Source organism: Cyrtonyx montezumae, unplaced genomic scaffold (assembly GCF_038088225.1).
Source record: "Cyrtonyx montezumae isolate F1298 unplaced genomic scaffold, pur_monq_1.0 scaffold_17, whole genome shotgun sequence".
NCBI classification, from domain to species: Eukaryota; Metazoa; Chordata; class Aves; order Galliformes; family Odontophoridae; genus Cyrtonyx; species Cyrtonyx montezumae.
In genome coordinates, this window is record NW_027071903.1 from 28,845,325 (window position 1) to 28,872,656 (window position 27,332).

Genomic DNA, 27,332 nt, shown 5'->3' on the forward strand with positions numbered 1-27,332 from the left:
CTTAAAGATCACCCAGCTGCCACGGGCTGGATGCCACCCAGCAGCTCAGGCTGCCCAGGGCCCCACCCAGCCTGCCCTTGAGCACCTCCAGGCACTGGGCACGTCGTGATGGAGAATCTCAAAAGTGAGCGAGGAGGGCTCACGGGCACGAGCGGACGAGGAGCTCTTCGTGGGGCAGCGAGGCAGCAGCACAGCCCGGAACATCCGTGCACGCCCCATCCCCGGAAGCTCTCAGGCTGGGGATGCAAACTCTTCGAGCACCTCAAAAGCGACGGAGCCCACCACGGCCGCGCATCCCAACCCCGAACGCACGCACCGCCCCTCCGCGCCGGGCGGGGCCGCCTGACGCCATCGCGCCGCGCCGAGCAGCGCTCCGCCCGCCATGGGCCCGGAGGGGGCGGCCGTGCGGGTGGCGGTGCGGGTGCGGCCGCTGCTGCCCAAGGAGGTGCTGCGCGGGCACCGCTCGTGCGTGCGCGGGGATGCGGCCACCGGGGAAGTGGAGCTGGGCCACCGCCGCCGCTTTCGTTTCGCCGCGGTGCTGCCCGAAGCGGCGGGGCAGGAGGCCGTGTACGTCGCCTGCGTCCGGCCGCTGCTGCGGGCTTTCTTCCAGGGATTCAACGCCACCGTCTTCGCCTACGGACAGACGGGCTCCGGGAAGACCTACACCATCGGGGAGGCCAGCGTCGGTGAGAGGCGGGGAGCGGCTCCCCACCCGTCCCATCGCGTCCCGGCTCCTGCCGTCCCGCCTACCCCAGCCCTGCCGTCATCCCGCTATCCCCCGACCCTCTCCTATAAGTTCCTTCAGTGATGTTGTTGGAGCTGTAGTTACTTTGCTGAGTTACGGCTGTGCTTTGAAATGCATCTCGGCACGGTTCCCAGCCCCAGGTGTGGGGCTGCTGGAGGCAGAAGCAGAACAGCTTAAGATGAAAATGGCAGAGCAGCCAAAGAAGGAGCCGGGAGGGCTGGGGGGGAAACGCTGGCTCCGAAGGGCAGCACTCTTTAGCTTTACGCGCAGTGTTTGTTACCAGTTGGAGCATTAACGTTCCTTTTTCTTCTCGAGGAAGAACTGTTGCATGAATCCAACACTGCTGTGCAGGGAAGCAGAGGGCTGAGGTTTTCTCCAGGTCCTAAAGCATCTTGCAGACAGTTTGGATTTGGGCAGTGCTGGGCTGCAGGAAGGCTGGGGTGCTGCTCCCCTCTGGTTGAAACCCATGCTGCAGCCCCAGCTCCATCCCATCCCCAGCCAGCATGGTTCCAGGGGCACACCGTATCCCATGACCGTGTCCATGTCTCTTTGCCAGCTTCCATCAACGAGGATGAGCAGGGCATCATCCCCCGAGCTATGGCAGAAACCTTCCAGCTCATCGACGAGAACGACCTCATTGACTACACCGTGCGTGTGTCCTACTTGGAGGTATACAAGGAGGAGTTCCGGGACTTGCTGCAGGTGGATACGGCCAGCAAAGACATCCAGATCCGGGAGGACGACAAGGGCAACATCGGTATGTGCAGCTGCCCTTGGGCTCCCTTTTCTCCCCATTCTCAAGGCCGTCATTAGGTTTTGGCATTTTGTTGGGTCCCTTCTCCATTTGCTGTTGCAGTGCTCTGTGGCGTGAAGGAGTCCGAGGTGGAAGGACTGGATGAGGTGCTGAGCCTGCTGGAGATGGGCAACACGGCCAAGCACACGGGAGCCACACACATCAACGCGCAGTCGAGCCGCTCTCACACCATCTTCACGGTGACCATGGAGCAGCGGCGCGGTGCCGGCCGTGTCACCCGCCTTGCCCTGTCCAGCCAGCCCGCCGTCCCCGCCTCGGGACAGGTCCTGCTTTCCAAGTTCCACTTTGTGGACCTGGCAGGCTCGGAGAGGATCGTCAAGACGGGAAACACTGGGGAGAGGCTGAAGGAGAGCATCCAGATCAACAGTGGGCTGCTGGCCTTGGGCAACGTCATCAGCGCCTTGGGGGACCCTCGGAGGAAGGGCAGCCACATCCCTTATAGGGATTCCAAAATCACCAGGTACACACGGGGACTGGGACCTCACACATCCCATGGGCTCGTAGCAGGGACATGATGCTTCTTGGTGGTTCTTCTCACGTGCAGCCTGCTGGCAGGGACCTCAGGTTGACCAGGAGAAGCTCACAGGGCAAGTTGTCCCTTCTGCTCTCATGTCAGCAAGCAGACTTGGATCGTACCAGGCTCCAGGAGTTATTCAGACAGAATAATATATATATCAATATTCACTAGTGCCGTGGTGCAAGCTGTTACTCCTCTGTCCTTTGCCATTCAAGGAGACCTAGGCAGAATCGAGCACTAGGCCCAGGAGAACCTCATGAGGTTCAGCAAAGCCAGGTGCACCTGGGACAACGCAAACCCCACTGTCAGTACAAGCTGGGGCTGCAAGGATGGAGCACAGCCCAACCAAAAAGGTCTTGGGGGTACAGGTGGGTGGCAGCTGGGCATAAGCCAGCAGTGTGCTGTTGCAACTGAGAAAACCAGCCACGTCCTGGGCTGTGTGCAAAGCAGCGTGGTCAGCAGGGCAAGGGGAGGGGATCTGCTCTGTGAGACCTCACCTGGACTACTGCATCCAGAGGTGGAATCCTCAGTACAGGAGAGATGAAGAACTGCTGGAGCACGTTCAGAGGAGGGCCACAAGTGACTCAAGGACTCGAACGCCTCTAACAGGACAGGCTGAGAGCTGAGGCTGTGCAGCCTGGGGGAGAAAAGGCTCTGGGGAGACCTTAGAGCAGCCTCTGAGTGCCTAAAGGGGCTGTAAGAAAGAGAGGACAGACTCATTAAACAGGGTCTGTTGTGATAGGACAAGGGGAAGTGGTTTCAAACTATAAGATGGGATACATAGGCTGGTTGTAAGGAAGACAAATATACATTCTTTACATTAAGGGTGAAACTGGCACAGGCTGTCCAGAGAGGTGGTGTGTGTCCTGTCCCTGGATATCCTCCGGGTCAGGATGGACGGGGCTCTGAGCACCTGATCAGCTCTAGGTGTCCCTGTTCAGTGCAGGGGAGTCAGATCAGATGGCATTCATGGCCCTCAAACAGGTTCACAATTCTGTGTTTAATCATTCTGCTCTTTTCAGTAGTGCAGAGCATGTGTATCATTCTCCTTGGGTTTAGCCTCTGAAAAGGACTGCAAACCTGGTTCCTGTGTTACCGTGCATTCCAGCCATCTCAGGCACAGCTGTCTCTGCTTTCTGCAGGATCCTGAAGGACTCCCTGGGGGGCAATGCTCAGACAGTGATGATAGCGTGCGTCAGCCCTTCCTCTTCTGACTTCGACGAGAGCCTCAACACCCTGAACTACGCCAGCCGAGCCCAGAACATCCAGAACAAAGCGGTGGTGAACTGCCGCAAGGAGACAGAGCACGTGGAGGAGCTCCACCTGCAGATAAAGAACCTGCAGAAGGCTCTGGAGCAGCGGCACCGCTCGGAGACGCGCATCATCAACCGCTCCGACACCACCAAGCGCTGCCCCCAGGAGCCCTCCGCTCGGCTGCTGGCTGAGTGCGCGCACTACCGGACCTGCACGGACGCCGCATACCGGCTGCTGATGGAGCTGCAGGAGGACAGCAACCTGACAGTGGAGCAGATCCTGCGGGTGAAGGAGTGGCTGTGCGCGGTGGAGAGCGAGAGGAGCGAGCTGACCTCGGCTGGGCTGGACAGCGGCATCGAGAGCACTTCTGCGGAGGATCAGAGCCTCGAGGCGCAGGGCTGCAAGCAGACCAAAGCCCAGGTAGTGAAGGGCTGGGGGGTTCCAGGTCGGAGGTGCCATCCACCTGTCATGAAACTGCAGACTGATGTCTCTTCTGTATCTCAGGGGCAGGCGAGCACTGAGAAGGACTGTGAGGGCAAGGACGAGCACGTGGCCAAGCTGCAGAGACAAGTGGAGCGCCTGGAGGAGGAGAACCGGGATTTCCTGGCTGCCCTGGAGGATGCCATGGAGCAGTATAAGCTGCAGGTATTGCTGGCCTGGGTTCTGCTTCAGGGTACAGTCCAGTCTTGGAGTTCCTCTGCGTCGCCTCTGGGATCTGTGTTAGCTCATGACATTTTTCTTGCTGCCTCCCTAGAGTGACAAACTGCAGGAGCAGCAGGATAAGATCTCAGAGCTGCACGTGCGCCTGGAGATGGCGATGCCAAACCTGTGTGTGCCAGAGCTGCTGGAGAACCTGCACCTGGTGACTGCTGCCCAGAGACCGCACACAGCTCCGCTGGCCGCCACGCAGCCCCACGGCCTCAGCAGGGTTCCTGTCGAGCAGGGTGGAAGGGTCCTTGGTCAAAAGGTGAGTTCTGCCACTGAGGAGCTGCTGCCTTTTTGCTGTGCCTAGCAGCAGTATACAGCTGAGAGTCAGCTGCTCTGCTTAACACTGGCTCTCCCGCAGCATGTTTCATCCTCTTGCAATTCTCTGCTCCAGCAGCTTGACAGCAGCCCCTCCTTGCAGGAGGACCTGGCTGGCTGTCACCTAAACCTGCTCAGCAGCACTGAGCTCAGGGACACGGCTTTGAGGAGGGAACACAGCCAGGGCTCAGAGAAGGCAGTCGAGCTGTCCTCAGAAGAGGATGAAGAGTGGGAGCAGAGACAGTCTCTGTATCAGCACCGGTGAGCTGAGTCTGTGCCAGCACCACACTTTTCCATGGCAGTTGTGAGAGTTAGAAGTGACAGTGCTGTAGCAAGGGATGTCCAGACACAAGTGATCAATTTGCTGCTCTTTCTAGAAATGGGATTCCCAGCTGGAGTAGGAGAGAAGTGAGCAGCAAGCTGAGCGAGGAGCCGAGCAGAGGCCATCCCCTCTTGATTCAGGAGGAGCAGCTGGAGCTGCCCAAAGGCAAGTGGCAGCTGTAAGCCGAGGGACAGTTCTGGTGCTGCAGCAGTCCTTGGCTGCAGCTCTTGTGATTGTCCTCCTGTCCCCTGGCTGGGATGGTGTGTCCTTACCCAGCAGTTTGTGTTGCAGAGGTGTGCAGGAGGCAGGAGCGCCCCACAGGGAAGGACTCGGAGTGGAGGCTGGTGCAAGCCCAGCAGAAGATCCGGGAGCTGGCCATCAACATCCGCATGAAGGAGGAGCTGATCACAGAGCTCATCAAGACAGGTGCAGAGCACACACCGGGCAGGTGGGAAGCACCCATGTGCTGGGCAGGACACTCAGTCCCTGCTTCCATCCTCACCTCCCTGCGTGCCCCGTCCCTGCACTTCCCTTAGCTACCTACCAAAGACACGGGGAGAGGGGGGGTGACCCACGGGTGAGCACGAGGGGTTGTGTTGCAGGCAGGGACGCACAGGCTCTGAACAAGCAATACTGCCAGAAGATCAGTGAGCTGGAGCAGGAAGCGGAGCAGGTGCGGGCTGAGCTGAGTGACAGCCAGAAGCAGCTGCAGGAGCTGGAGGGCAAGGAGCCCTGGGACCCCGGGGAGAAGCGCAAGCTGCAGGAATACCGCACACGTGTGGCAGCTGCCCAGAGCAAGGCACGGGTGAGTGCGGATGGAGAGCGCCTGGCTCTGCCCTGACGGGAGCTGGCAGCACTCTGCCCAGAGCACAGGGGCAGCTTTGGCCCTCCGGCAGGTCCTGAGCAAGAAGAAGCAGGCAACCGAGAGGCTGGTGTCACTTTCAGCCCAGAGCGAGAAGCGGGTGCAGGAGCTGGAGAGGAACATCGAGCTGATGCGGCGGCAGCAGGGCCAGCTGCAGAGGCGGCTGCGGGAGGAGAGCGAGCAGAAGCGGCGGCTGGAGGCAGAGATGAACAAGCGGCAGCACCGCGTCAAGGCAGGAACTGGCAGGAGCTGGGCTAGCCCTGGGGATGGCTGTGGTTGGCACAGCATCGGGTTTGGGGGGCACTGTGCTTTATAAGAGTAGCCAGAGAGGTGCTGTGGGAGCATAAGCTGCCCCATCTGCCCGCAGCCCTTGGTTCTGGAACAAACGGCTCACGTCCCTTTGAGATGGCTGAAGGTTGCTCCTTCCCACACAGGAACTGGAACTGAAGCATGAACAGCACCAGAAAATCCTGCGCATCAAAACAGAGGAAATTGCAGCTTTCCAGAGGAAGCGGCGGAGTGGCAGCAATGGTTCCGTCATCAGCCTGGAGCAGCAGCAGGTACAGGCAGCATCCTGCCCAAAGGGGCTCCTGCAGCAGTCCATCCTCCCTTAAAGGACTGCCCACACTGCCACTTAAAGTGATAGCAAAAGACTTAAATCCTATCTTACTTTTAGGACCGGGATCTCCTCTAAATCATAGCATCAGTAGAAATGTTTGCTCGCAGAAGGGTAGTGGGAAATGCAGAAGGACAGAAGCAGCGGTGTCAGGGCTGTGTGGGTGAGCAGATGGAATCAACTCTGCTGCACTTCAGCCTAGCGGTCCCTGGAACTGCTGCCACCTGTATGTGTGTACATGCTTACATCTCCTCCCTTCAGAAAATTGAGGAACAGAAGAAGTGGCTGGACATGGAGATGGATAAAGTGCTGGAGCAGCGCCGGGCACTGGATGAGCTGGAGGATGAGCTGAGGAAGCGTGAAGCTATCGTGGCCAAAAAGGAAGCTCTGCTGCAGGAGAAGAACGGCCTGGAAAGCAAGAGGCTGCGCTCCAGCCAGGTAGGACAAGAGTGGGATGGATGGCTGTGCCCCTGCTTCATTGCCAGCAGAGGTGGGAGGCTGAAAGACAGAGGTGCCACCTAGGGCTGGCAGAAAGCTGCAGGTCAGGGTAAGGTTATGGTGTTGGGAAGGGGGAAGGAAATTGGCTTATGCTGCACTTCTCATTGAGTTACTCTGATTGTCTTTGGCTTTAGTGATGGAGTAGAAAGGGGCTGCGGCTTGACTTCCCATTAGAGCAGTCAAGCATAGAATCATTAAGGTTGGAAAAGACCACTAAGATCACCTAGTCCAGATGTCAGCCCACCCTCACCATGCCCATTGACCACATCCCTCAGTGCCACATCCCCACAGTTCTGGAGCACCTCCAGGGACAGTGACCCCACCAACTCCCTGGGCAGCTGTGCCAGTGCAGCACGGCTCTCTGAAAATATTTATTTCCCAATATCCAACCTGAAACATCCATTGCAGGCCCTGACAGATGACATAGTCCGCGTGTCCAGCCGCCTGGAGCACCTGGAGAAGGAGCTGACAGAGAAGAACGGGCAGTTGCGCCACGGCAGCGCCCACGACCAGCAGCAGATCCGTCAAGAGATCAGCAACCTGCGCCAAGAGAAGGACCAGCTGCTCAAGCAGAGGCTGGAGCTCGACAACAAGCTGCGCCAGGGCACGTTGCTGTCCCCAGAGGTACCTGCTCTTTGATGCTCCTCCACATCCCTGAGCCTTCCTGGCAGCGTTGTCTTGGCCATGAGATGATCAAGGAGGTGGGGAGGGGAGTCACACAACAAGTCCTTGGCTCTCTGCTAACTGCAGCTCTGCACTTGCAGGAGGAGCGGATCCTGTTCCAGCTGGATGAGGCAATCGAGGCTCTGGATGCAGCCATTGAGTACAAGAACGAGTCCATCACGTGCCGGCAACGCGTGCTGCGGGCCTCAGCCAGCCTGCTGTCCCAGTGTGAGATGAACCTCATGGCCAAGCTCAGCTACCTCTCCTCCTCTGAGACAAGAGCTCTGCTCTGCAAGTACTTTGACAAGGTGAGAGAGAATGCTTTGTGCTGGAAGGAGCTGCAGTGTGTGACCAACCTCTTGCTTTCCTCAGCTGCTGCTGGTTTTTTTTTGCTACGTGACCCTATAGTTCCCTGCTTCTCCCAACACTGGAAGCAGAGTTTAAATACCAGTGATAGGATGCATCCCTCCCTGCAGGGCTCTGCCACATCAGGGCAGCCACACATTCCTCTGCCTTCATATGATACAATAAAAAACTAACACAGCAAAGCACGGTGAGGCAAGGAAGGCTGCACAGGCTCTGAAGGAGCTTGCTTTTGGGCCCTGGCCAGGTGGTGACACTGCGAGAGGACCAGCACCGGCAGCACATTGCCTTCTCAGAGCTGGAGATGCAGCTGGAGGAGCAGCAGCAGCTGGTGCATTGGCTGGAGGCAGCTGTGGAACGGCAGCGCCTGGAGATGGACCGCCAGCTCACTGTGCAGCAGAAGGAGCACGAGCAGAGCATGCAGCTGCTGCTTCAGCAGAGCCGTGGTAAAGGCCCAGCTCCCAGAACAGCACTGCTCTCACCTTCCCTAGGGCTTTTGCAGCTTGCAGTAACCTGGTTTTCCCCTGCAGAGCACATGGAGGAGGGGCTGGCCAGCAGCAAGCTGCAGTATGAGGGGAGGATCCAGGTGCTGGAAAAGGAGCTGGGCCGTTACATGCGGGCAAACCAGGAGCTGAGCCAGAGGCTTAATAGCATCAGTCTCCACCCAGGAGTGACTAAAGGTGAGACTGAGGCCCAGGCTGTGCTTTTCCTACCAACTTCTCCTCTTCTCCAATGGGAAGAGCTTAGAGCACAACTGAGCCCCCAGAAATAGCACTGCTATGGAGCAAGCACCTTCCAGGAAACAGTTAGGATGCAGCAGCAGAGATCCTAACACTCATCCCACTCTTTCCCAGCAGGGATGGAGAGAACTGTGCACGCAGGGACCTGTGAGGAATCCAGCCACGGGGAGCTGCCCCTGCTTCCTGCAGAAGAGAGCCATCGGGGCAGGGATGAGAGCAGGGACCTGGTGCATGCTCCTCTGCCAGCAACGTGGAGACGTTCCTCCCTGCCCACTGACAGCACCAGAGACCTGAGGCATGAGGTGCACCTGCCCCGCAGCCTGGGGCCTGCCAAGCCACGCTGGGAGCCCCGCAGAGCCAGCCTGAACGTCACCCCCCTGCCTTACCACCCAGAAATGATCGACGTTAGGAAAAACCCTCTCTAGGCACAGGCATAACACTTCACTGACACAGGGCAGGAAGGAATAGATACTGCTGGCATGAGCTTAGAAGCCTTCTGCCCCCCTACGCCAGCCTGGTTACAAACCTGTTACATTTCAGAGGCACAAGGAAGAAAAAGATGCAACTTCTCACTTGCAACAAACGTGCAAGGTGTGGGACAGCCAGTTTACACTGCATTGCTGCCAGCCTACACAGCACTGATCCAACACCTTTCTTCCTGCACTCTCAGCAGCTCAAACACAGGGAAGTGGGAGACCCCACCCTGTCCTCTAACACTAAGAATGTTTTTACAGCTTGGAAACCTCTGCTGGAGGGCTTGCTCAGCCTCAGCAGCCCGAGAGGGAGATGCTCAGCAGTTCTGAAGAATTTGTACATAGATTTTTTTGTAGTAACTTTAAAAAAAAAAAACATTTCTACTGTAACTTCTCAAATAAAGCAGAGTGAGTTTTATGAAGCAGTGGGGCAGTCATTTGTCAGAGGCTTTGGTGGTCACAGTGGTGCCTTAATGTTTGAGTACTTGGTTCTGTAAGTGCAGTTCACCATTTCCTCCACCCACTTTGCAGATGTGGTAGGTTTCCTACGCTGGGAAAAACATCTCCAGGCAGCAACAAAATTGCCTGAAACATTCAGGATAAAAGCAGCTTTGGTACAGTACTGTTTTCTGTTCCATCAGGGCAAAAAATAAAAGCTCAGGTACCTGATTTGAGGAGGCAAGAGGGAGAGAAGCAGGCACACACCTCTTCACCTGATTCTAAAAAGCAAGCCTCTGCTTCAGCCAAAATCATGAGCAGCACAACTACTCCTTTTAGGTACAACAACACCACGTTAAAAGCCAGCATCTGAAGCACAAAATCACCTACCCACATACTTATCTTGGCTGCAAGGTTGCTTTTGGTGCTTGAAACAGCAACTCAGCATTATTCAGAACCCCAGGTCTGGCTCAGCTGCACATTTAAGTTCAGAGCCTTCATTTTCTACAAAGATACTCAGCAGAGAAAAGGAAAAGCCATCCTACTTTCTTAGAAATAATTAAAAGTCTTAGAGCTTCATGCTTGTATAAATCCACATCCTCATAGAAGTTTATAAGAGAGGTGCACCTATCACTCAAGCACACTTCTACTTGGAGAAGGAACCAGTCAGCCTTCTTGCTCTCAACAAACAGGGTTTCCATGAAGCAAATACCTTCAGATGAAAAGCAAATTCCATTTGACACCACTAGCCCCTCGAAGTCTTAAAACCAATCAGCAAGCTTCCAAATTGACATGCCTGGATTCCAGATGAGACATGCCAGATTTCTGATGGAGTGACACAATGAGAATCCACATCAGTTTATTTTATAAGAAAATTAGAAGAGTGACAGTTCCCTCTCTTTACCTAGCAGGACTGAACCCTTCGTTGCAGAACTCAGCTACAAACTATATACAGGAGAAGTGCCCGAAAGGACAGAGAGATGCTGTAATTCAAGTTAAAAACATATAGAGCAGTCCCTTATTTCCACCACCGTCCCATCTCACATCAACATGACGCAGCTCCAGGCCAGAACCAAATAAAAGAGCTCCTTGTTAAAAACCATGTACAGCTCACATAACACAGTGCTTCCCATAGCGTTCTGGCCCCAGACTTCAGCTGAGCAGCCTTTTCCGTGAGTAAGTCCTGCTGAGGGGACGCTTCCTGGAAGCCATGCTGTGGAATGGAGACAGCTCCTGACTGGTAATACCCTCGAGGTCATTGGATTCCTCATCTACAAAACACAGAGGAAATTAAATGCAGTTTACTAGAACTCGCTTCCCAGCAGCTCTAAAGAAACCCAGCACCAACAGGATCAGCACGCTGCACTTCTGGTTAAACTATTCTTCTGAGGCCACTGCCTCAGCCTCCTGAACTCCTCAGCCCATGCCAAGTCCCTCAGAAGCATGCTTTTGTTCTCATTCACTGGTGGGCATGCAGAGCACACACCCAGCCTGTCCTTACAGAAGGAGCATGGTTACCTTGAGCACGCCTCCCCCGGGATGGCGGTGTCTGTCCCTTACACAGCAGCGGGGACTGTGTCAGAGCTAGAAGGCTGCTGGCAGAGAGGGAGCTCTTCACTGGAGGGGTGGCACCTGGAGAAGCACAGTGATACACTGACAGAACCAACTCAAGGTAAAGCACTGCTTTACTTCACATCCTGAACACTAATGTTGCCAGCTCATCTTTTCTAGGTGATACCTGTTGAACACTTAAAGTCACTGCCTCTGTGTATTGAAACTTCCCTTCCACGAGGGGATAAAACACTGAAATCTAACACTTCAGGGCATGCAGTGACTACAAAACAGCAACTGCCATTGCCATCTGTAAAGCTTAATGTTGTTTTAGAAAATAAATACTCTCCTAGAAGTTAAGAATTTGAAATTCATAAGGCTTTGCTCAGAGATGAGACACTTTATCAAGGTCAGACACAAAGTAAAAGCAGAGACCTTGCTTAAATTTAAATGCCTGATACAATATCCCTGCTGCAGAGGCAAAGGTTTCTGATACATGTTTTCCACGGAGAGACCACCACAGGCCCAGAAAGCACCGGAGCCAATAACTACCAACATGTGTCACACCAGTCCCCAGGGTGCTACATTGAAGAAACCAACCTACAGACTTGAGACAGTTACATTCAGTGCTGGACAGAAACAGGGCAGAGACAGCCAAGAATACCCACATAAACTCAAATCTGCTGCCCAGTCTAACTTTCAAAACATACTGCAGTATAAGTGCTGCAAGTCCCTCAGGTCATGGTTTGTATTCCACCCTGAGCACTGCAGTTACCTCACAGCAACTTTTTTCCACTTGAGTTTTCATTATTTGCTCCTACAGATAGTTATTTGAATGTAATTGTGATCCTCCCTAAAACAAAACCAAGTTCTTAACATGTCAGTTGCTCCAGCCTACTGCTCTTTCCTATTCATAGCCTCTCAATTATTACTCCACTGATTAAATGCTCACACACGATGCCAGTGGCAGAACTCCTCACACTGCCTTTCCACATAATTAGCTTACACACCCTCAGATAGTCAGACAAAACAGTTGTCTTCTTCTCCCACCCCGCTCTCTCTGAATTTCAGTATAGTGTCACTTGTTCCACTTAATTACCTGACAAAAGGAAGACATCGTCATCCCCTATACAAATAGGCTGCACAGGAGTTAGAAGCAAGCATGCTTTGGGCTTCTCTGGAAGTACCGAGTCTGTCCTTGCTTTGTTTCTGTTGCCCTCTTCTGGGGAAAAGGCATTAAGAACCATGTTGCACTTATCAGTGCAAGCTCTTTTGGCCTCGTGATCCTCGTCCTCTGGTGATAGATACGGAAAGACCCGCTTACGAGACATCAAGCCAGAAGCTCCCATGGCAGATTCCTCTTCATCTCTGCAGTCAGTGTCGTTAGGAGACACTTGATCCTGGAGCATGTAAACCCCCTCCAGTTCAAACTCTCCAAAGGCACACGTTACTTTGCTACTGCACTGCTCCAAGCCCTTCAGTTTTCCCTCTCTGCTCGCTGACATTGCTTCATCTGCATTTTTCTCACTCTGACCACAGTTGCTATTAGCAGTACTGCTTGCTGCTCTCTTTCTCCGAGGCCAGTCCTTAATAGCATCAGGAGTCGTCTTCCCCTTCAGCTTTGGAGGAGTCCAGGGAACTTCTGCTTCCAAGGGGGATGGGGAGGTGGTGTTAGAAGCACAGCTCGTTGGGGTGTATGACTGGCATATGTAGGTCTGTCCTCCACCTTTCCCAGGTGTACCATGGAAAGAGCGAAAGCAGGAAGGTGAAACACAGGCAGCTGCTGGCTTTCCTGGGTGTTTGCTACACCAGGTCATAGCCATATCACCAAAAGGGCTTTCTCCTCCCTTGGGTTTGCTAACATTTGCTTCAGGTTGAACATCTAATGCTGAGCAAGACCCAACTTTCTTAAAGCGAAGTTTGGGCAGGCCTGAAGCTTGCATTTCAAGTTCCACTTCGTAAGTTGTTGAGCTCTCAGAAAGCTGCTGGCAGCAAATTTTAGGAGCTGAGAGCTTGGCTGGAAGTTCTGGATTTCCCATCCGTGCTGCAGCCTCCCGTTGCCTCCTGTCTGCAGTATACCGTAAAGAATAAGCAGGAGCTGACTTTGGCAGGGGAGGTGAGGTATTCTGGGCAAATCTGGAGTGTCTCTTCAGACTTGGTGCCTTTGGCCCAATGTATTCTTCTCTCTGCAGACTTTTTGGTTCCAACTCATCAGTGCTTGTTTGAGAGCTGCTTAGGAAGGATTCACTGGTGTTTACACTGGAGTTACCCTCCTTACTTGATTGCTCACATTCCATCTCCACATTCAGCACATATTCTCCAGCAGACAGCTTTGGCGAGGAATGCTTCTCCAAGTTCTCTGAGCCCCTTCTCGGAGAAGAGTTTTCAGTCATCACATCCATTTGTTTATTCGGCAGAACACAGGTAGTGTCAGGAATTTGGGATTTACAGAACTGCAGGCTTTCTACACCAGAATTATCACCATTACCATGATGACAGTCCTTATTTTCTGAAGGTGTTTCACATGCATGCATTTGCTTCTCTCCTCCAGAATCTGGGTCACCTATGGCCTGCCTGGAAGTATTAAGTGGGGACTCCAGTAAAGTGCCACTGACACCTGGAGATATTAGGAGGGATTTTTCAGGCACACTAAATTCCCTGTCAGATTCCTTGGCCTCCATGTGGGGAGGAGAGCTGACTGCTACAGCATTTGTAGCTTTCGTAGAGAGAGGAAAACTGAAGGGAGATTTCAGATTCATGGTGAGCTGGGACGTTTCTGCACCACTCGGTGGAGTGGTAGAGAGTTCTGAACCCAAATCTTCAGCTTTCCTGGGAGTACTTCCCTTTCCTTGAGACACTGGTGCTGGCTGCATCTTGATTTCACTTGGAAGGATTTGCCTCCGAGCACCAACTGGAGATGTTAACTTTGAGAGGGATCTCCAGGAACGTCGGGGAGTTCGCAGTTCTGCAAAAATGCTTTCCTGGGTGGCAGGTAGGGAAGAAGCAGCTGGAGCTGAATCTTGCAGAGGTAATAAAGGATTCACAGGACTCAACATCCCATTGTGCTCTGGCATCTGTAAACCAGTTTCTTTGCATGGAGAAAAAAGTTTTCCTGCTGGAGAACAGTCCTTAGTTACTTGCAGTAAGCAACACCCTTTGCTTTCTGTTAACACAGATGGTGACTTGACCCTTTGTGCAGGATGAGAGAAGTACTTTCCCAAACACTTAGCTGCACCCTGCTTAGCAGATGAACTTTTGCTGGGAGCCTTCTCCACCTTTTGTGGTGTCTTGTGGAGAAGGCGAGGTGATCTCCTCAGCGGTTTACTGGCAGAATTCATTTGCTTCTGTGCAGACTTATGAGGTGTTCTTCTAGGAGTCTACAGGGAGGGGAAAAAAAGAAAAAGAGTCAAACTTGTTCTGCTCCAGTACTATTATTAATCCCTCTTTATTTACTTCTTGAGATTTAAAGTGAACTGTTATGTTAGACTTGCAGAAACACTAAGTTTAAGGCATGTAAGTTACACTAAACATTAACAGAATAGAATAAAGAGATTGAGGAAAGAAAGTAGCAAGTTTCTGTTTCTACCTGAAAGGTAGCCAGCTCCTCTAAGTTCAAGGAATCTCTTCTTGTTCTCCTCCTTCCAGGTGAATGCTTCACTGCAGGACTGCCATTATCAATGACTGCACCAAAAAAAAATCTCTTGGGAGTCGGATACCCGGAATGCAGCCCAACACCTAAAACATGGAACAGCACAAGTCAACTAACATGCCACAAACAATTGTCTCAATCACTTCAAAAATGTATGGACAGGTAGCATATGCATCTCACAGCTCTAGCAGTTCTTCTCCAGCTTCATGTTGAAGATTTGACAGAGTTACTATTTCCCAATCTAAAACTAATAATCATCCATAGAAAGATTGCTCTAGAGAAAAAACAAGTAAATCGTTCAGCTTCTTAGTCTGTTTATAGCTCATTACATCAGAAAAATTTGGTTCATGACTAAGGATTCTAGTAGGCATAAATGACTAAATGTCACCATTTATAGCTGATAATCCTACAGAGAAAGCCTGCAAAGATTCCATCAGTCATTGCTTTATGCTGCCAGAAGAGACTGAAAGTAGCTTTAGGATCTGTCCCATATTTTACAGGGATTTCACTGCATTTAAGGAATGCAGACTGACAATCAGTGATATTCTGTTAGACGGGCCTGACTAGTTTCTTAAGTTGGCAGTATATTCATTGTAGGAACAGCTGCCTTTCCCTCCTCCAAATTCAGATTCTCAATTCAAAAATTACTGAGGATTAATCTTCTCTACAGAAGGCATTACATAATAGCTCTTAGCTCCTCACAGTCTCTTGTAGAACCAAATCAAATCAAACTTAGAGGTATCCAGGTCAGCTTTTCAGAGCAGCAATATAAGCCTACTCAAATTCCATCTGGTACCTGCTACATCCTGCTGAGTACAGCTCTCCTGCTCTTGTCCCCAGTGGACTTCCTGTGAATTCTGTGAGCTCGGCTGTGCAGCAGAATAGAAAACACCAGAGTGGGTCCTATTCAAAGACAGCTGTCTGATGCGTGGACTTCTTCTCAAACCTGCTTCTGAAATGTAATGATATCACAGACTGAGCCTTCTTTCTCCTTCAGTGGTGGGGACATCTTTAGGAACAGATCACAATGGAAAAAACACTCTCTAAGAAGCAGCTTTCATACAGTTAACATCTCACATACTGAAGTACGCATATGAAAAAAGCTTCAACTGTCTTAGGGCTTTGGAATGCTAAGTTGTAGTCCACAGGGGTGAGAGTGTTGTTCCAAGTGCTTCAATACACACACACACACACACAAAGTTAGTGCTTACCACTTATGGCTTTCTCTGGAGACTCTTCTACAACACCAGTGTCATAGCCTGGATCAGAAGACCTTGAAAAACACAGCACACTCTAGACTCAATGTACCGTTCACATTTACAAAAATAGAACTCACCATGAAAAAGGAAAAGCAGTACCATATTCTCCAACAATATACTGCTCTGTGGGGCACTCTGATCAATCAGTAAGCACTTTACCTCCTATTAAGATACAGTCTTCCTAGCTGCATTATCAGTAACGGTTTTAAATGGAAGTAAACAGAAGTTTTAGCCTGAACTGCACAGGTTCCAGCACAGGCCTTTTCTTCACGTCCTCAAAGCAGCAGCTAAATCTTAACAGCACCTTGCTGCAGGAATTAAAGGACCTTGACACACGCAACGAAGCAAGCAGATTTTCTTCCCTTTCATACATTAGGACATAGCTTTCACCAATTCCCATTGCTACCTTAGGTGAAAAGAAAATGACCCTCTGACCACACAAAAGAGAGCTGGTTCTTGTGCTCGTAGCCATGAATTAAACACCCAGCACTGACTGGAGAAATTAAGAGCTTACTCACCGGCCTTTAATCTGCTTGTGCAGCAGTCTCCTGGACACCTGTTTATGTAGTGGCGTTTCTGCAACTCTCTTGGTCAGTAACTTGTGATGATCTTGAAAACAGAAGTAAACGAATTCAAACCATGACTATAACAGCACACAATGACAAAGCAGTAAGAACAAGCAGTTTCACATGGGCTTCAGCTAAAGAATGACTGCCAATACAGAATCACTGTGTATCAGCCTCCCAGCACTCACAAGCTATAATCATGCATTTCAGAGTCCAGTGTCTACATCTATTTCTACTCCTTCAATATTATTTATTAATAGCACTGACTTTGATGTGACAGACGTAATAAGCCTACTGAGGTAACTTTCATTCCTCATCCATCATTCACACATCATTCCTGCAACTATTTTTAACATCTGATTTCTTTGAGAGCCACATCGAGTTTAGATAAAAGTAGGTTTCAGTTTCAAAACCATCTTATTCACTATACAATCACAACAACCACCCAAAATATTCCCTCCTTTACTGAAAACAATGAAAACAATTAGTTACCAATGCAGCTCTTAGAGCTATCCTACACTTACAAGCCACATCTTACCTTTAGCCCCTTCATCAGTGCACTTGTATCTTAAACCTTCCACAGCAGATACTGACTGACTTCTGGGCATCTTCTTTGCAGTCCTTTTTGATGGTGAACGTATCCCTTCATTGAAGAGGTTCCTCCTTACCTTTGTAACCTCTGTGAGAGGAGACAAAGCAAGAAATTAAAAGGGAGAAAAAAAGACATTTAAGTCAAGCCACTGGTGTAAGCACACAAAACTGGATTTTTGTTTTTTTTTTTTTTCCACTTTTTTTTTTTCCTGCAAAATTCAGTGAAACTTCCTTCAGATTTCCAGCATGCTTCAGCATGATTTCACCAAAGCCCACTGAAATTTACAGGGATGAAGTGCTGAAGATGCACCTTTCCATAGAAAACCATAGAAAAGCTCAAAGTCAATATACCTTGCACTGTTTCTTTCTGCAGCAAAGGCATTTGTTGGGATTTTGCAGTAGCAAGGTAAGAACGTGAGCGCTCCTAAAAAGAAGAAAATAATTAAATGAGATTCATTAGTAGTTGTTATACTCCTACTGAGTTACAGAGCAAGACTTTTCTTTTTGCACTCGTGGCATTTCACAGCACTGCTACTCCCCTGCATGAGCAACCCACACACAATGCTTCTGGGAGAGTGTCATGGTTTTATGATTTTTTGTTATATTATTGATATTGCACATCATAACATCATGCAGTGTATTGGGAGTTAAAGAGTTAATGCTCTAGCTGCATGGATCATAGATAGTTCTGGGTATATCTGTCTCAGAAGAACTACATTCCCCAGAGGACTGTGCAATGCTTTGCATTTTTACGTGTTTCCGCTCAGAGGGAAAGATAAAAACTGTCTGTGGTCACAGGACCATCTCTCTTCCCTTCAGGATTGAGCTCAGCAGTGGGTATTTGTTTCACTATCAAGCAAAGCAAAGTGAAAGGGCCTACACAGAAAATTCAGTTCCTAGGTATAAAGTGGCAAGATGGACATCATCACATCCCAACAGACATGACTGACAAAATTACTGCCATGTCTCCATCTATTAGTAAGACAGAGACCCAAGCTTTTTTGTGTGTAGTGGGCTTTTGGAGAATGCATGTTCCAAACTACAGCTTCATTGTGAGCTCCCTTTATCAGGTGATGCAAAAGAAGGATGATTTTGTATGGGGCCCTGAGCAGCAGCAGGCTTTTGAGCAAATTAAGCAGGAGATAGTGGCCCTAGGGCCAGTGCGGATGGGACAGGATATAAAGAACATCCTCTACACTGCTGCTGGAAAGGAAGGTCCCACTTGGAGTTTGTGGCAAAGAGCTTCTGGAGGGACCCGAAGCCAACCCCCTGGATTCTGGAGTCGGGCATACAGGGGGTCTGAAGAGCACTACAGTCCAACTGAGAAGGAGATCTTAGCCATATATGAGGGGGTTCGAGCTGCTTCCGAAGTAATCGGTACTGAAACACAGCTCCTTCTGGCACCTCGACTGCCAGTGCTGAACTGGATGTTCAAAGGAACAGCTCCCTCTACCCATCATGCTACTGATGCCACTTGGAGTAAATGGACTGCACTGATTACACAGTGAGCTCGGATGGGGAACCTCAGCCATCCAGGAATCCTGGAGGTGATCATGGACTGGCCTGAAGGTAAAAAGTTTGGAACATCACCAGCAGAGGAAGTACCACGTGCTAGAGGCCCCACCATACAATGAACTACCAGACAATGAAAAGAGATACGCCCTGTTCACAGATGGATCGTGTCGCATTGTGGGTAAGCACCTCAGGTGGAAGAGGCAACTGAAGGAGAATCAAATCAATCTGCAGACGTAAAGGCTGTCCAGCTGGCCTTAGATATTGCTGAATGTGAGAGGTGGCCAGTGCTTTATCTTTACACTGAATCATGGATGGTGGTAAATGCTTTATGGGTCTACCTGGTGGGTGATGCAGAATGGGGATGTTCGATGTGTACCACGAGGGAATTTGATGTTGGGAGAGCGCCCTCAGTAACTCCATGTACTCGTGTGCACACGTAGCCCTGCCTCAGCTGTCACAGTACTGGGTCAAAGCGGCCCGCAAACCACTGACAGAGCTTTACCTTTCTGATGGGATTCTTGTCTATCTTGGGGATCTCAATCTGACGCAAGTTCTGTGATGCTTCTGTCATGCTCCTGTGTCTGGCTAATACATTATTCCTTCAGAAGTTACACAAAGATTAAGTTAAAATAAGATCAGTAACGTAGTTATCAATCTAATGACAATTAAACACAGGTTTGACTCTAGAGGTAGAAAATTTTCACCTAAATTCAGCCTGCAAATTCTCTGTGGTGGTACCTCACTTGCATAACAATACAGAGGTGATCTGCAAAATAGCTGTAAACTGATTTTGAGGCTGGTATTAAAACTCACTGCTCAGTTTGCAGAAATGAACACAGGTTCCCCTCCATAGAGGTCCTCAGTAAACCTCAGTTTCAACTTTAATGATACAGAGTCACTTAGTTTATACTGGAACATTCTCTTCCTCTTACAAAAAAGACTCAAACTCTGTTTCTGCATAGAACAGATATACAGAATCCACCAAATTCACATTTAGCAGAAACAGAAGGCAATTAACATGAACAATAGGAGTAACAATAGGAGTACTTTATGTCTTCCCCAGGCTCACAGAGGGATCAGCAAGTGTGAGCTTGCTGCAGCTACCTATTCAACAGTAGAAATCAGAATGATTGAAGTATAGTTTAGACAGCTCCACCAACACAGGTCAAATCACAATCCCAAGTGAGGGAGCCAGCTTGTTATTACCTTCTCTTTTTGGCAGACCGAGTGCGCAGTTCCTCCAGCTGATCACTCTCACTGAGTAGAGAAACAGCAGTGGGAGTTAGGACAGATGACAAAGATGGTGGAAGGCCTGGAGATTTGCTATCCACAGGCACTGAATCATCACTGAAGAAGTCTGAAGGCAGGACAGAAGCCAGCTTTGGGGGTATTTGTGTACCCAGACTGTAGTAAAGATCTCCAAGGGTCTTTGGTATAGAATTCATATACCTAGAACATCAAAGAACACACTTCAACAAAGCAGTCAATGCTACAATCCCAAGGCTTTAACCACACCTTTGTTTTCAAGCCTCAGTTAAAAAAGATAAAAAAATGATTGGCTTACTTACTTATTAGCTATATTTCCTTTAGTAGCGAGCAATAGGCAGAACTTCAGTGTTACAATGCAGTAAATCAAAGCTGTACGTGGTTGTTTTCTCAAAAAAGGCATGCAACAAAACCCACAGTGTCCAGTAATGCTCATCACCCCAAAAAACTTACAATTCTAGTATTTCCTCTAAAAACTTTGTAAGATACCCCGGGTCTTCAGCCAGACATAAAATGCGCAGCATATCTGTCATCTGGAAGAAAACATTAGGTGGGAAAACGGATTAAGGTGTGACAGTTGTCAACACTAGATTTTTAGCTAGGAACATAGAATGTCACAATAAATTCAGGGGAAAATTACAAGTTCTGGGTCTATACTCCTGGTCCACATATTATACTTGCCTCTTCTAACAGCTGCTCCATTTCCTCAGCATTGCTTTGTAGTGAGGGACACTGAAGACACAACTCAAGCCGCAAAAACACCTGAAGTCGACACCTAAGAAAAGAAGTCATCATTTACTGCCCCTTCATCTGGAGGAAATAGCATATTTACTTCAAAATAATTGCTCATCAAGCAGTAAGGACTGGACAGCATAATTTGGTTGGCAGGAGAGATGCCTCATTTTAGATTCAGGCCGCAATGCTCATCATTTACTGTACATGTATTTGCATGTAACGTTTCTATCGTGGATAAAGATCCTTTGGAACTTCTACCAAAGTATTTTTTGACTTGCACAAAAATGCTACCACTAGAAACTGCCAAACAACTCTACTGCATCTCAAAAGTTAAAGTAAGTAGAGCATCTCATACTCTCTGACTTTGGTTTCCTTCTCTGAGCCATGCTGTTGTCTGAGCAATTTGCTTGTCTTCAGGAGATTGTTTCTGATTTTCTCCACACAGGCCACCTACAGATACACAGAATTAGAGAAAAAACATCAATCAAGTGCATTCCTCAAATGCAGGACAGGTTCTTCCCACCCCTCCCTTAACCCTCTTCTTTTTAGAACAGCTCAATTTTGTTTTCCTTCTTCAAGGAAGGAATTTTCTCTTGCTTTCAGTAGCAAAGTCACAACTCAAGACGTAAAAAAACAACATATAGCCTGAAATGACAAAAGGCATGGGACTGCTTGCAGCTTCAGGCCTTCTTCAGTTACCTATGGATTTGCCCTTCACAGTACTTGCTTTGACCAGTCACAAGCTTACCAGTTTTAGCTCAACCAAGCTACAATCCACAGCACTACTCAAACTCAAATACTTCTGATTCTCCAAGGAAGAGAAAGAGTCAATCTCCCAAAATTAACCATGAAAAGCAAAAACAGAAGCCATATTTAAAAGTTGTATTCTAAGAATTTACTTTAAATGAAATTAAAATTCAGGATGAGGTCAGGAAAAAAGTTGGCTGCAATGTGTTACTCAAAGGTGTAAATTAATACCTGAAATGGATAATTCTTATGTTCTTTATAGCTATTCGTAGTTTTTACTACTGATTCAGCACTCATTCCCAGGAACAACTAAGAAGTACTTTTAAAGACCTTGCTGTTTCATTCTCAGATCACTAACAGCTCTGCTCATATGCTCTTACCTACCTCTTTCTCCTTGGCATTCTGTATTTTCAGGAACCTTTTAATAGCCATGATCATATGCTGCGCAGACACAGATGAAAGAACTTCCTCAGCAACCACCCTTTGGTAGCTTGTACTTAAATGAGACCACAGCTCCTCTTCAGTTTTGAAGTCTGCAAGGGTAATGGTTTAAGCAAATCAAATAGCAGTTTACCACATGTTACTGGTAGAAAAATACACTTCTTTCTTCAGCTGTAATGAGTTGTTTAAGTCATTAACAGCAAATACACACGTAGAGCACAGGATGCTAACAGAATCAGTCTCAGGTCCAGAACAAATAAGTTTAGTTCCAAACAAATCACCAAGATTCTAGGTTACCGTAACATCTCACTGCCCCTCACAGGGAGCTGGGAGGAAAAGCCTTACCCCACATATCAGAATAAAGGCTAAGTCATTACACACCTATTGATGTTTTAAGTGTCTTTTCCTTTTCTTCCAACTTTTCATCCAATCTTTTTGCTGAAAGCTTCTGTGGAGCCTTCTCACTTACTGTTGGCATACCATCAGGTTGAAACTTCTGTGCTTTCACATTCAACCTTGCTACATTGAGCATCTGCAGGGATCTGGACATGGTCTTCATCTTCTGCCTGACCGGGGTTCGAGGAACCCCACCTGTAACACAAGAAGGGAGTTTCAGAGATGTGGGTGGGATAGGAACACCAGATTAAAACAAAAACAGAACTCTGTACTACTGTCAAGTGAGATGAGCAACCATTAGTCAAAACCATGCCCTAAAAGATTTTTACTTCTCCATAAAATAGATATACAAGCAGCACAGGGGGTATCTAGTTCTTGTAGTAAAAGGTGGATGAAGGCTTTTGCTCTGCTTATAGAGAAGTAGAATCAGAAGCTGTATATACAGGAAAGTAATCTTGAGCCACAAATAAAAATAGCTGACAGACCAAGACTTAAGTATACACCAGATGTGCTTTGGTTAGTACATAAAAGGCACTGAAACTTTTCCTAGAAAAAGCTTTTAATTTCTCCAGTTTCAAACAAAGTAGAGGTGTTACAATATTTAGCAGTAGCCGTAGCAGTCCCTGTTCCAAGGACCAGTGAAACTGCAGTGCTCTGCACACTGCTCTCTTAACAGTTTTGTCAGTCATTGCATACCCTTGTATTTAGGAGTCACTTGGATTGTTCTAAACAATAATACTGATATCCAAGTTATGCTGTCTTTAAAATGGAGAAAAAAAAGCATGCCACTACTCAGGATTCTGAGTAGTGATCATTAGGGTTTATGCAATAAGAAGGCTTCTCCATCATCATTAATTGATAGAATACACAGTCCCACACTACACATACGTCTTTTTTTGTTATTTCCTGCTCCAGCAGATATTTCGCTGAATTTTCTTTGGTACAGCTCAGACAGACTTCCTGAAAGTTCCACAACAGATTGGTCTGCATCATTCTTCACATGTGAGCATGGAACCTGCAGGAGTCTGTAGACAGGAACAAGTCAATACAAGTATCAAAAGCAGCAGAGCAGAAGGCATACTTCTTGTTCTTACTCCACAGGACCTGTTTTCCTACACACAAGCTGTAGAGAAGCACAATTCTATACTGCAAGTAACACATGCTAGTATTCTTCCAAAGCCTGTTCCCTATAAGCCTTCCATAAACACTGAGGGGAAAAAAAGCCATCTTAAAAAGAACTGAACCAAAGTTAAAGGAAGCATAGCAAGAGCTGCCTGATGTACAACATAAATACCATGCCAAGAGCACACACAAGCAGCTTCTTCCTGCTAATTTGTGTCACATTTGGCATTCAATATTTCACTCAGCAAGTTACTTAAAAAGAAAATTAAAAAGTTTATCCACTTCTACTAGATACCAACCATGATAACAAAACTGTCCTCTCCATCTTATAGAAAATCTTATTGCAACAGAAATGGCAAGGTCTGCCATCTGTCAGACTTCAATAGCTTTGGTCATTTGAGCTATCTCACTTCTGAAACTGAAAAGGCCCTAATCAAAGCCAATTGCTACCAAGCATCGTGTTCCCAGTCCCTTTGTTACAAACACCAAGGCACATGGAAACAAGAGCATATACTGCTTTTACTTCTGTGCTCAAGACAGATTCTTTACTAAGACAGGCACTTATTCTAGAACTGAGCAATGTCTGCTGTGCTACCTTCAAAGGAAGTAGAAAATCTTGCTTCCTACTCAGACTTGTTTCAGAAAAGTACCTGAATGAATCCATCAGATCTGAGCTTGCTCCACAAGCATTTGAAGAAGAATACCATGCTTCAAGCACTGAAGGATGCCAGCCCCCTGTACTGGACAGCTCTCGACAGACCCACTCTGGCATTGGAGTTTCTTCTGATAGAGAAATAAAAATATTAGAACAAAGCTATAAATGAAATGGTAGAACGCTTGGCCTTCACAAAGGCTCCAAGGCAGAAGTTTCCAAAGCTCTGACCACAAAGGGTCAAGTTTACTAGCCAGGCTGAGAGACTCGTAATATTCACAATAACACAAAACAGGCAAGCCAAATGTTGTTACCTTGCAAACACACACAAAGGTTTCACTGATGAGGGACAGCCCATGCAACAATTTTCAGGAACCCTCATTCTAAAAACCTGTCCTAAACATACAGCTGTGCTTTGTCTATAAGCTGACACAAACTATCACTTGTCAATAAAACCATAAAGTACACCATAGCAGAGGTGTACTCTTCTGCATCACAAGACCTGAACCACGAAAGTCAAGACAAAATGAACAAGTCCCAAGAAATAAGACTCCTCACTAAGGAGTTCACAAGTACTAGAGTCTTCCATCCCAAATCAGACCTAGAGATGAACAAAAGACTTGCTTTGCATTAACACCTACCTGTACTGTCCAGAGAGTCTTCCATGGCCATGTCAATTTCACTCAACACACTATGTACAACATCTGGGAGATGCAGAGCATGATCTTGGGAGGAGGTTTCCACTACAGCTCCTTCAAGGCCACATCGCTGAACTTCAGCTGTCTTCTCAGTACAAAACACAGTGAGGACAGCAGCATTCTCAGAAAGCGGTGATAAAACAGCAGTGCAGGGGCACGAAGATTTAGTTTGAGACACTTCAGCAATCTGCATCAAAAAAAAAGAAAAGGTATTCATATTTTCTAGAAATACACAGAGACTTAATCAGATTAACATTCTGAATTAGCCCCAAATGGTCAATTTGCTGTGTAACAAACACCACTACTACTGTCTTCATGATACAGCACGAGACCATCGCCTTTCCTGCCACAGCTCATTTTAAAAAAGCTACTAGCTAAGGGCAAAGGGAAAAGATTTACCATGTGCAGTTCTTTCATCACTAGATTCCTTAACAGCTGATGGAACAGTAACCAGTTCTGCTCCGTGCACTCAGCGTCAGAGCTCCGCAGTATCCAGCTTTCTGTGAGAAAGCTGACAGCCTGCATCCAGTTCCAACCCATCATGCTTCCTTTCAAGATGATGTTGAGTGGACAACGTAGTCGTCTTTGGCTCATGGCTAGGGGTTCCAGAATCACAGCACAGCTTTCCTTCTTTCCTTCTGTGCAAGGATAAAATAAAGCAAAAGCTCTGAGCAGTACAAAATATACTTTTCATCTACATGATGAGAACTTCAACGCAAGAAAAACAAACTGCAACATCAAACAGGGAAAGGCTCTATAGAAAGTTCCCTCCAACTTCTCTCATGAAGGAGGAGAGTTCAGAGAGGGACTGCTAAAGAAAGAGCAGACACACGCAATACTTTCCTTTAATCTGTTAGATCTGTTTTCTTTTGACAGGACTTTCAATTTGTCTTTTAGTTCAGACATACTGAAGAAACTGAACTAAAGCATGTAGAAGAGCACACACCCCTCTACAGGGCGGGTCCAGCAAAGTGCTCTTCAGACTTCTATGCTCCCACAAAGCCTAGGTACATAAAGTGATCGAACCAGGAATGCAGGCCAATAGTTCTCATAACAAAGCAACTAGAGCACCTGGAGATTCTTTTTTCATAACAAAACAGGTCCTTAAGTATCTGAAGCTCTTTCCACACATATTACTCATAAGGGAAACTCATCCAGAACCCCACATCACAGACCAATTATTATTATGTCTTAAAAAAAAAGAAAATTACCAGACATGCTGAGAAACAATGTCCCTTCTTGTTGAGGGAACATTGCATGAAATACAGAAGGCTTTGAGAACAAACTGTTCAGGGCTGAGTCTGACGGCAGAAGCATCATCCACGGCACAGACTGTGGCACTGAGGAACTTGAGTCTCCAAGAAAGACATCAGCAAGGCCTGCCCTGCAGCGACTCGGACATTGTAGAAAGGATTCAGATGGCAAAATGGTGCCTCCTATCTGATGAAACAGCTGAAGCATTGTCCAATATCCATCATGATCTGGGGATTCAATCAGCTGAAATAAAGGTACAAAAAGGCCTCAAGTTAACGCTACCCAAAGAGGCAGGGAATGTTTCATCCCTGGAAACGCTCAAGGCCAGGCCAAACTGGGCACTGAGCACCTGATTGAGCTGTAGGTATTTCTGTTTATCACAGGAAAACTGGAGTATATCTTTAAACATCCCTTCTGATTCTGTGATTCTAATACTGGCAGTGAGATAACATCTGTACAAATAACCAATAAAGGCTGTATTGGATATTTTTAGAAGAAATGCATGCAGAGTATTTCAATGCAGCACCTTCCAAGTGTTTTCAGGGACTTTAACTTTCAGGGGAATACAACAAAGACAATACTCCCTCTGAATTAAGGTGCAACCAATATTTTCAAGCGTGGCTTCTATTTAATTTAGTATTAAGATATGTGAACTGTTGTGCTGCCACTGGGGATAGCTGTAACTCCCCCCTAACTCCAAGCACCAGACAGTCCACCAATAAACTGCCAATATGGCTCAGTCCGCAAGGATCACCTCCTCTCCAATTTTCAGCCTCACGCAGAAGGGGATCACTTCACAGTAAGTGAAGACCCTTTACATAACCCCCAGTTACAGATTAGAGCTGAGAACAGCGGGAGAACGGCATACTAACGCCTAGGAGTAACTGCAACGCAGAGCCGCGCTCCCTTCGCTCCTCACCTCTGTGCTTTCGGCGGTGTCCACCCAGTACAGCGTGATCTTCTGCTCGGCCAGCAGCTCGCGGACGCTGCGAGGCAGCAGCTTCTCAGCCACGTCCTGCAGCGCGGGGGGCTCCGCGGGGGCCGCGCCTCCGCCGGACACGAACTGCCGCAGCTCCCGGCAGGAGCGGGGACACGGCGAGAAGAGGAACACGGCGTTAGCGAAGCCGTCGGACGGAGGGCCGCGGCTCTCGCGGGGCAATTTGGCCGGAGACGCGATCTCGGGGCGGTCCCACTGGAAGTCGAGAAGCGTTTCCTTCAGGCCGCCGTGCGTGAGGGCGAGGCGGGTCGCCGGGCCGGGCAGCACCGCGGAGGAGCCCCGCGCTCCCAGCCGCTCCGCCAGTTCCTCCTCGAAGCGCGCCCAGACCCGGGGAGCCGGAGGACGGAAGCCGCCGCCCCGCGAGGCCCCGCCGCGGCCCCCGAGGGAGTCGAAGAAGCGGTAGGCCCAGCGCAGGCGGGCCAGGCCGAAGCGGCAGCACAGGTGGTTGAGAAGGCGCAAGGCGCACAGCTGCAGCCGCTCCCGCCTCCCCGGGCTGGCGGTGTCCAACAAGAACACAGCGCTCGGTGAGCACGCCATAGCGAGCGAGCGAGCGAGCGAGCGAGCG

At 48.7% G+C, this 27,332-nt stretch overlaps 2 protein-coding genes across 2 annotated transcripts; one reads left to right on the forward strand and one right to left on the reverse strand.

Moving 5' to 3' along the window:
- The first annotated feature begins 382 nt into the window (after positions 1-382).
- KIF7 (kinesin family member 7) lies at positions 383-9,277 on the forward strand. The gene is made up of 18 exons (XM_065733983.1): positions 383-686; positions 1,302-1,502; positions 1,602-2,019; positions 3,219-3,750; positions 3,835-3,975; positions 4,085-4,297; positions 4,430-4,614; positions 4,731-4,840; positions 4,967-5,101; positions 5,278-5,480; positions 5,572-5,769; positions 5,972-6,097; positions 6,415-6,591; positions 7,060-7,275; positions 7,416-7,622; positions 7,925-8,123; positions 8,208-8,357; positions 8,535-9,277. Exons 1-18 carry the CDS (start codon positions 383-385, stop codon positions 8,840-8,842), a joined length of 4,023 nt encoding a protein of 1,340 aa, XP_065590055.1. The 3' UTR covers positions 8,843-9,277.
- Positions 9,278-10,170: 893 nt separating this feature from the next.
- Positions 10,171-27,304, reverse strand: TICRR (TOPBP1 interacting checkpoint and replication regulator). Its single transcript, XM_065733985.1, has 22 exons — positions 26,690-27,304; positions 25,728-26,013; positions 24,916-25,154; positions 24,460-24,703; positions 23,817-23,949; positions 22,933-23,069; positions 22,030-22,239; positions 21,592-21,740; positions 20,816-20,910; positions 20,407-20,500; positions 20,179-20,258; positions 19,666-19,908; positions 18,962-19,058; positions 17,296-17,368; positions 16,892-17,032; positions 16,306-16,396; positions 15,740-15,801; positions 15,325-15,480; positions 14,466-14,614; positions 11,979-14,256; positions 10,847-10,960; positions 10,171-10,599 (listed from the first exon to the last, which is right to left on the reverse strand). Exons 1-22 carry the CDS (start codon positions 27,302-27,304, stop codon positions 10,481-10,483), a joined length of 5,805 nt encoding a protein of 1,934 aa, XP_065590057.1. The 3' UTR covers positions 10,171-10,480.
- Positions 27,305-27,332: the final 28 nt, after the last annotated feature.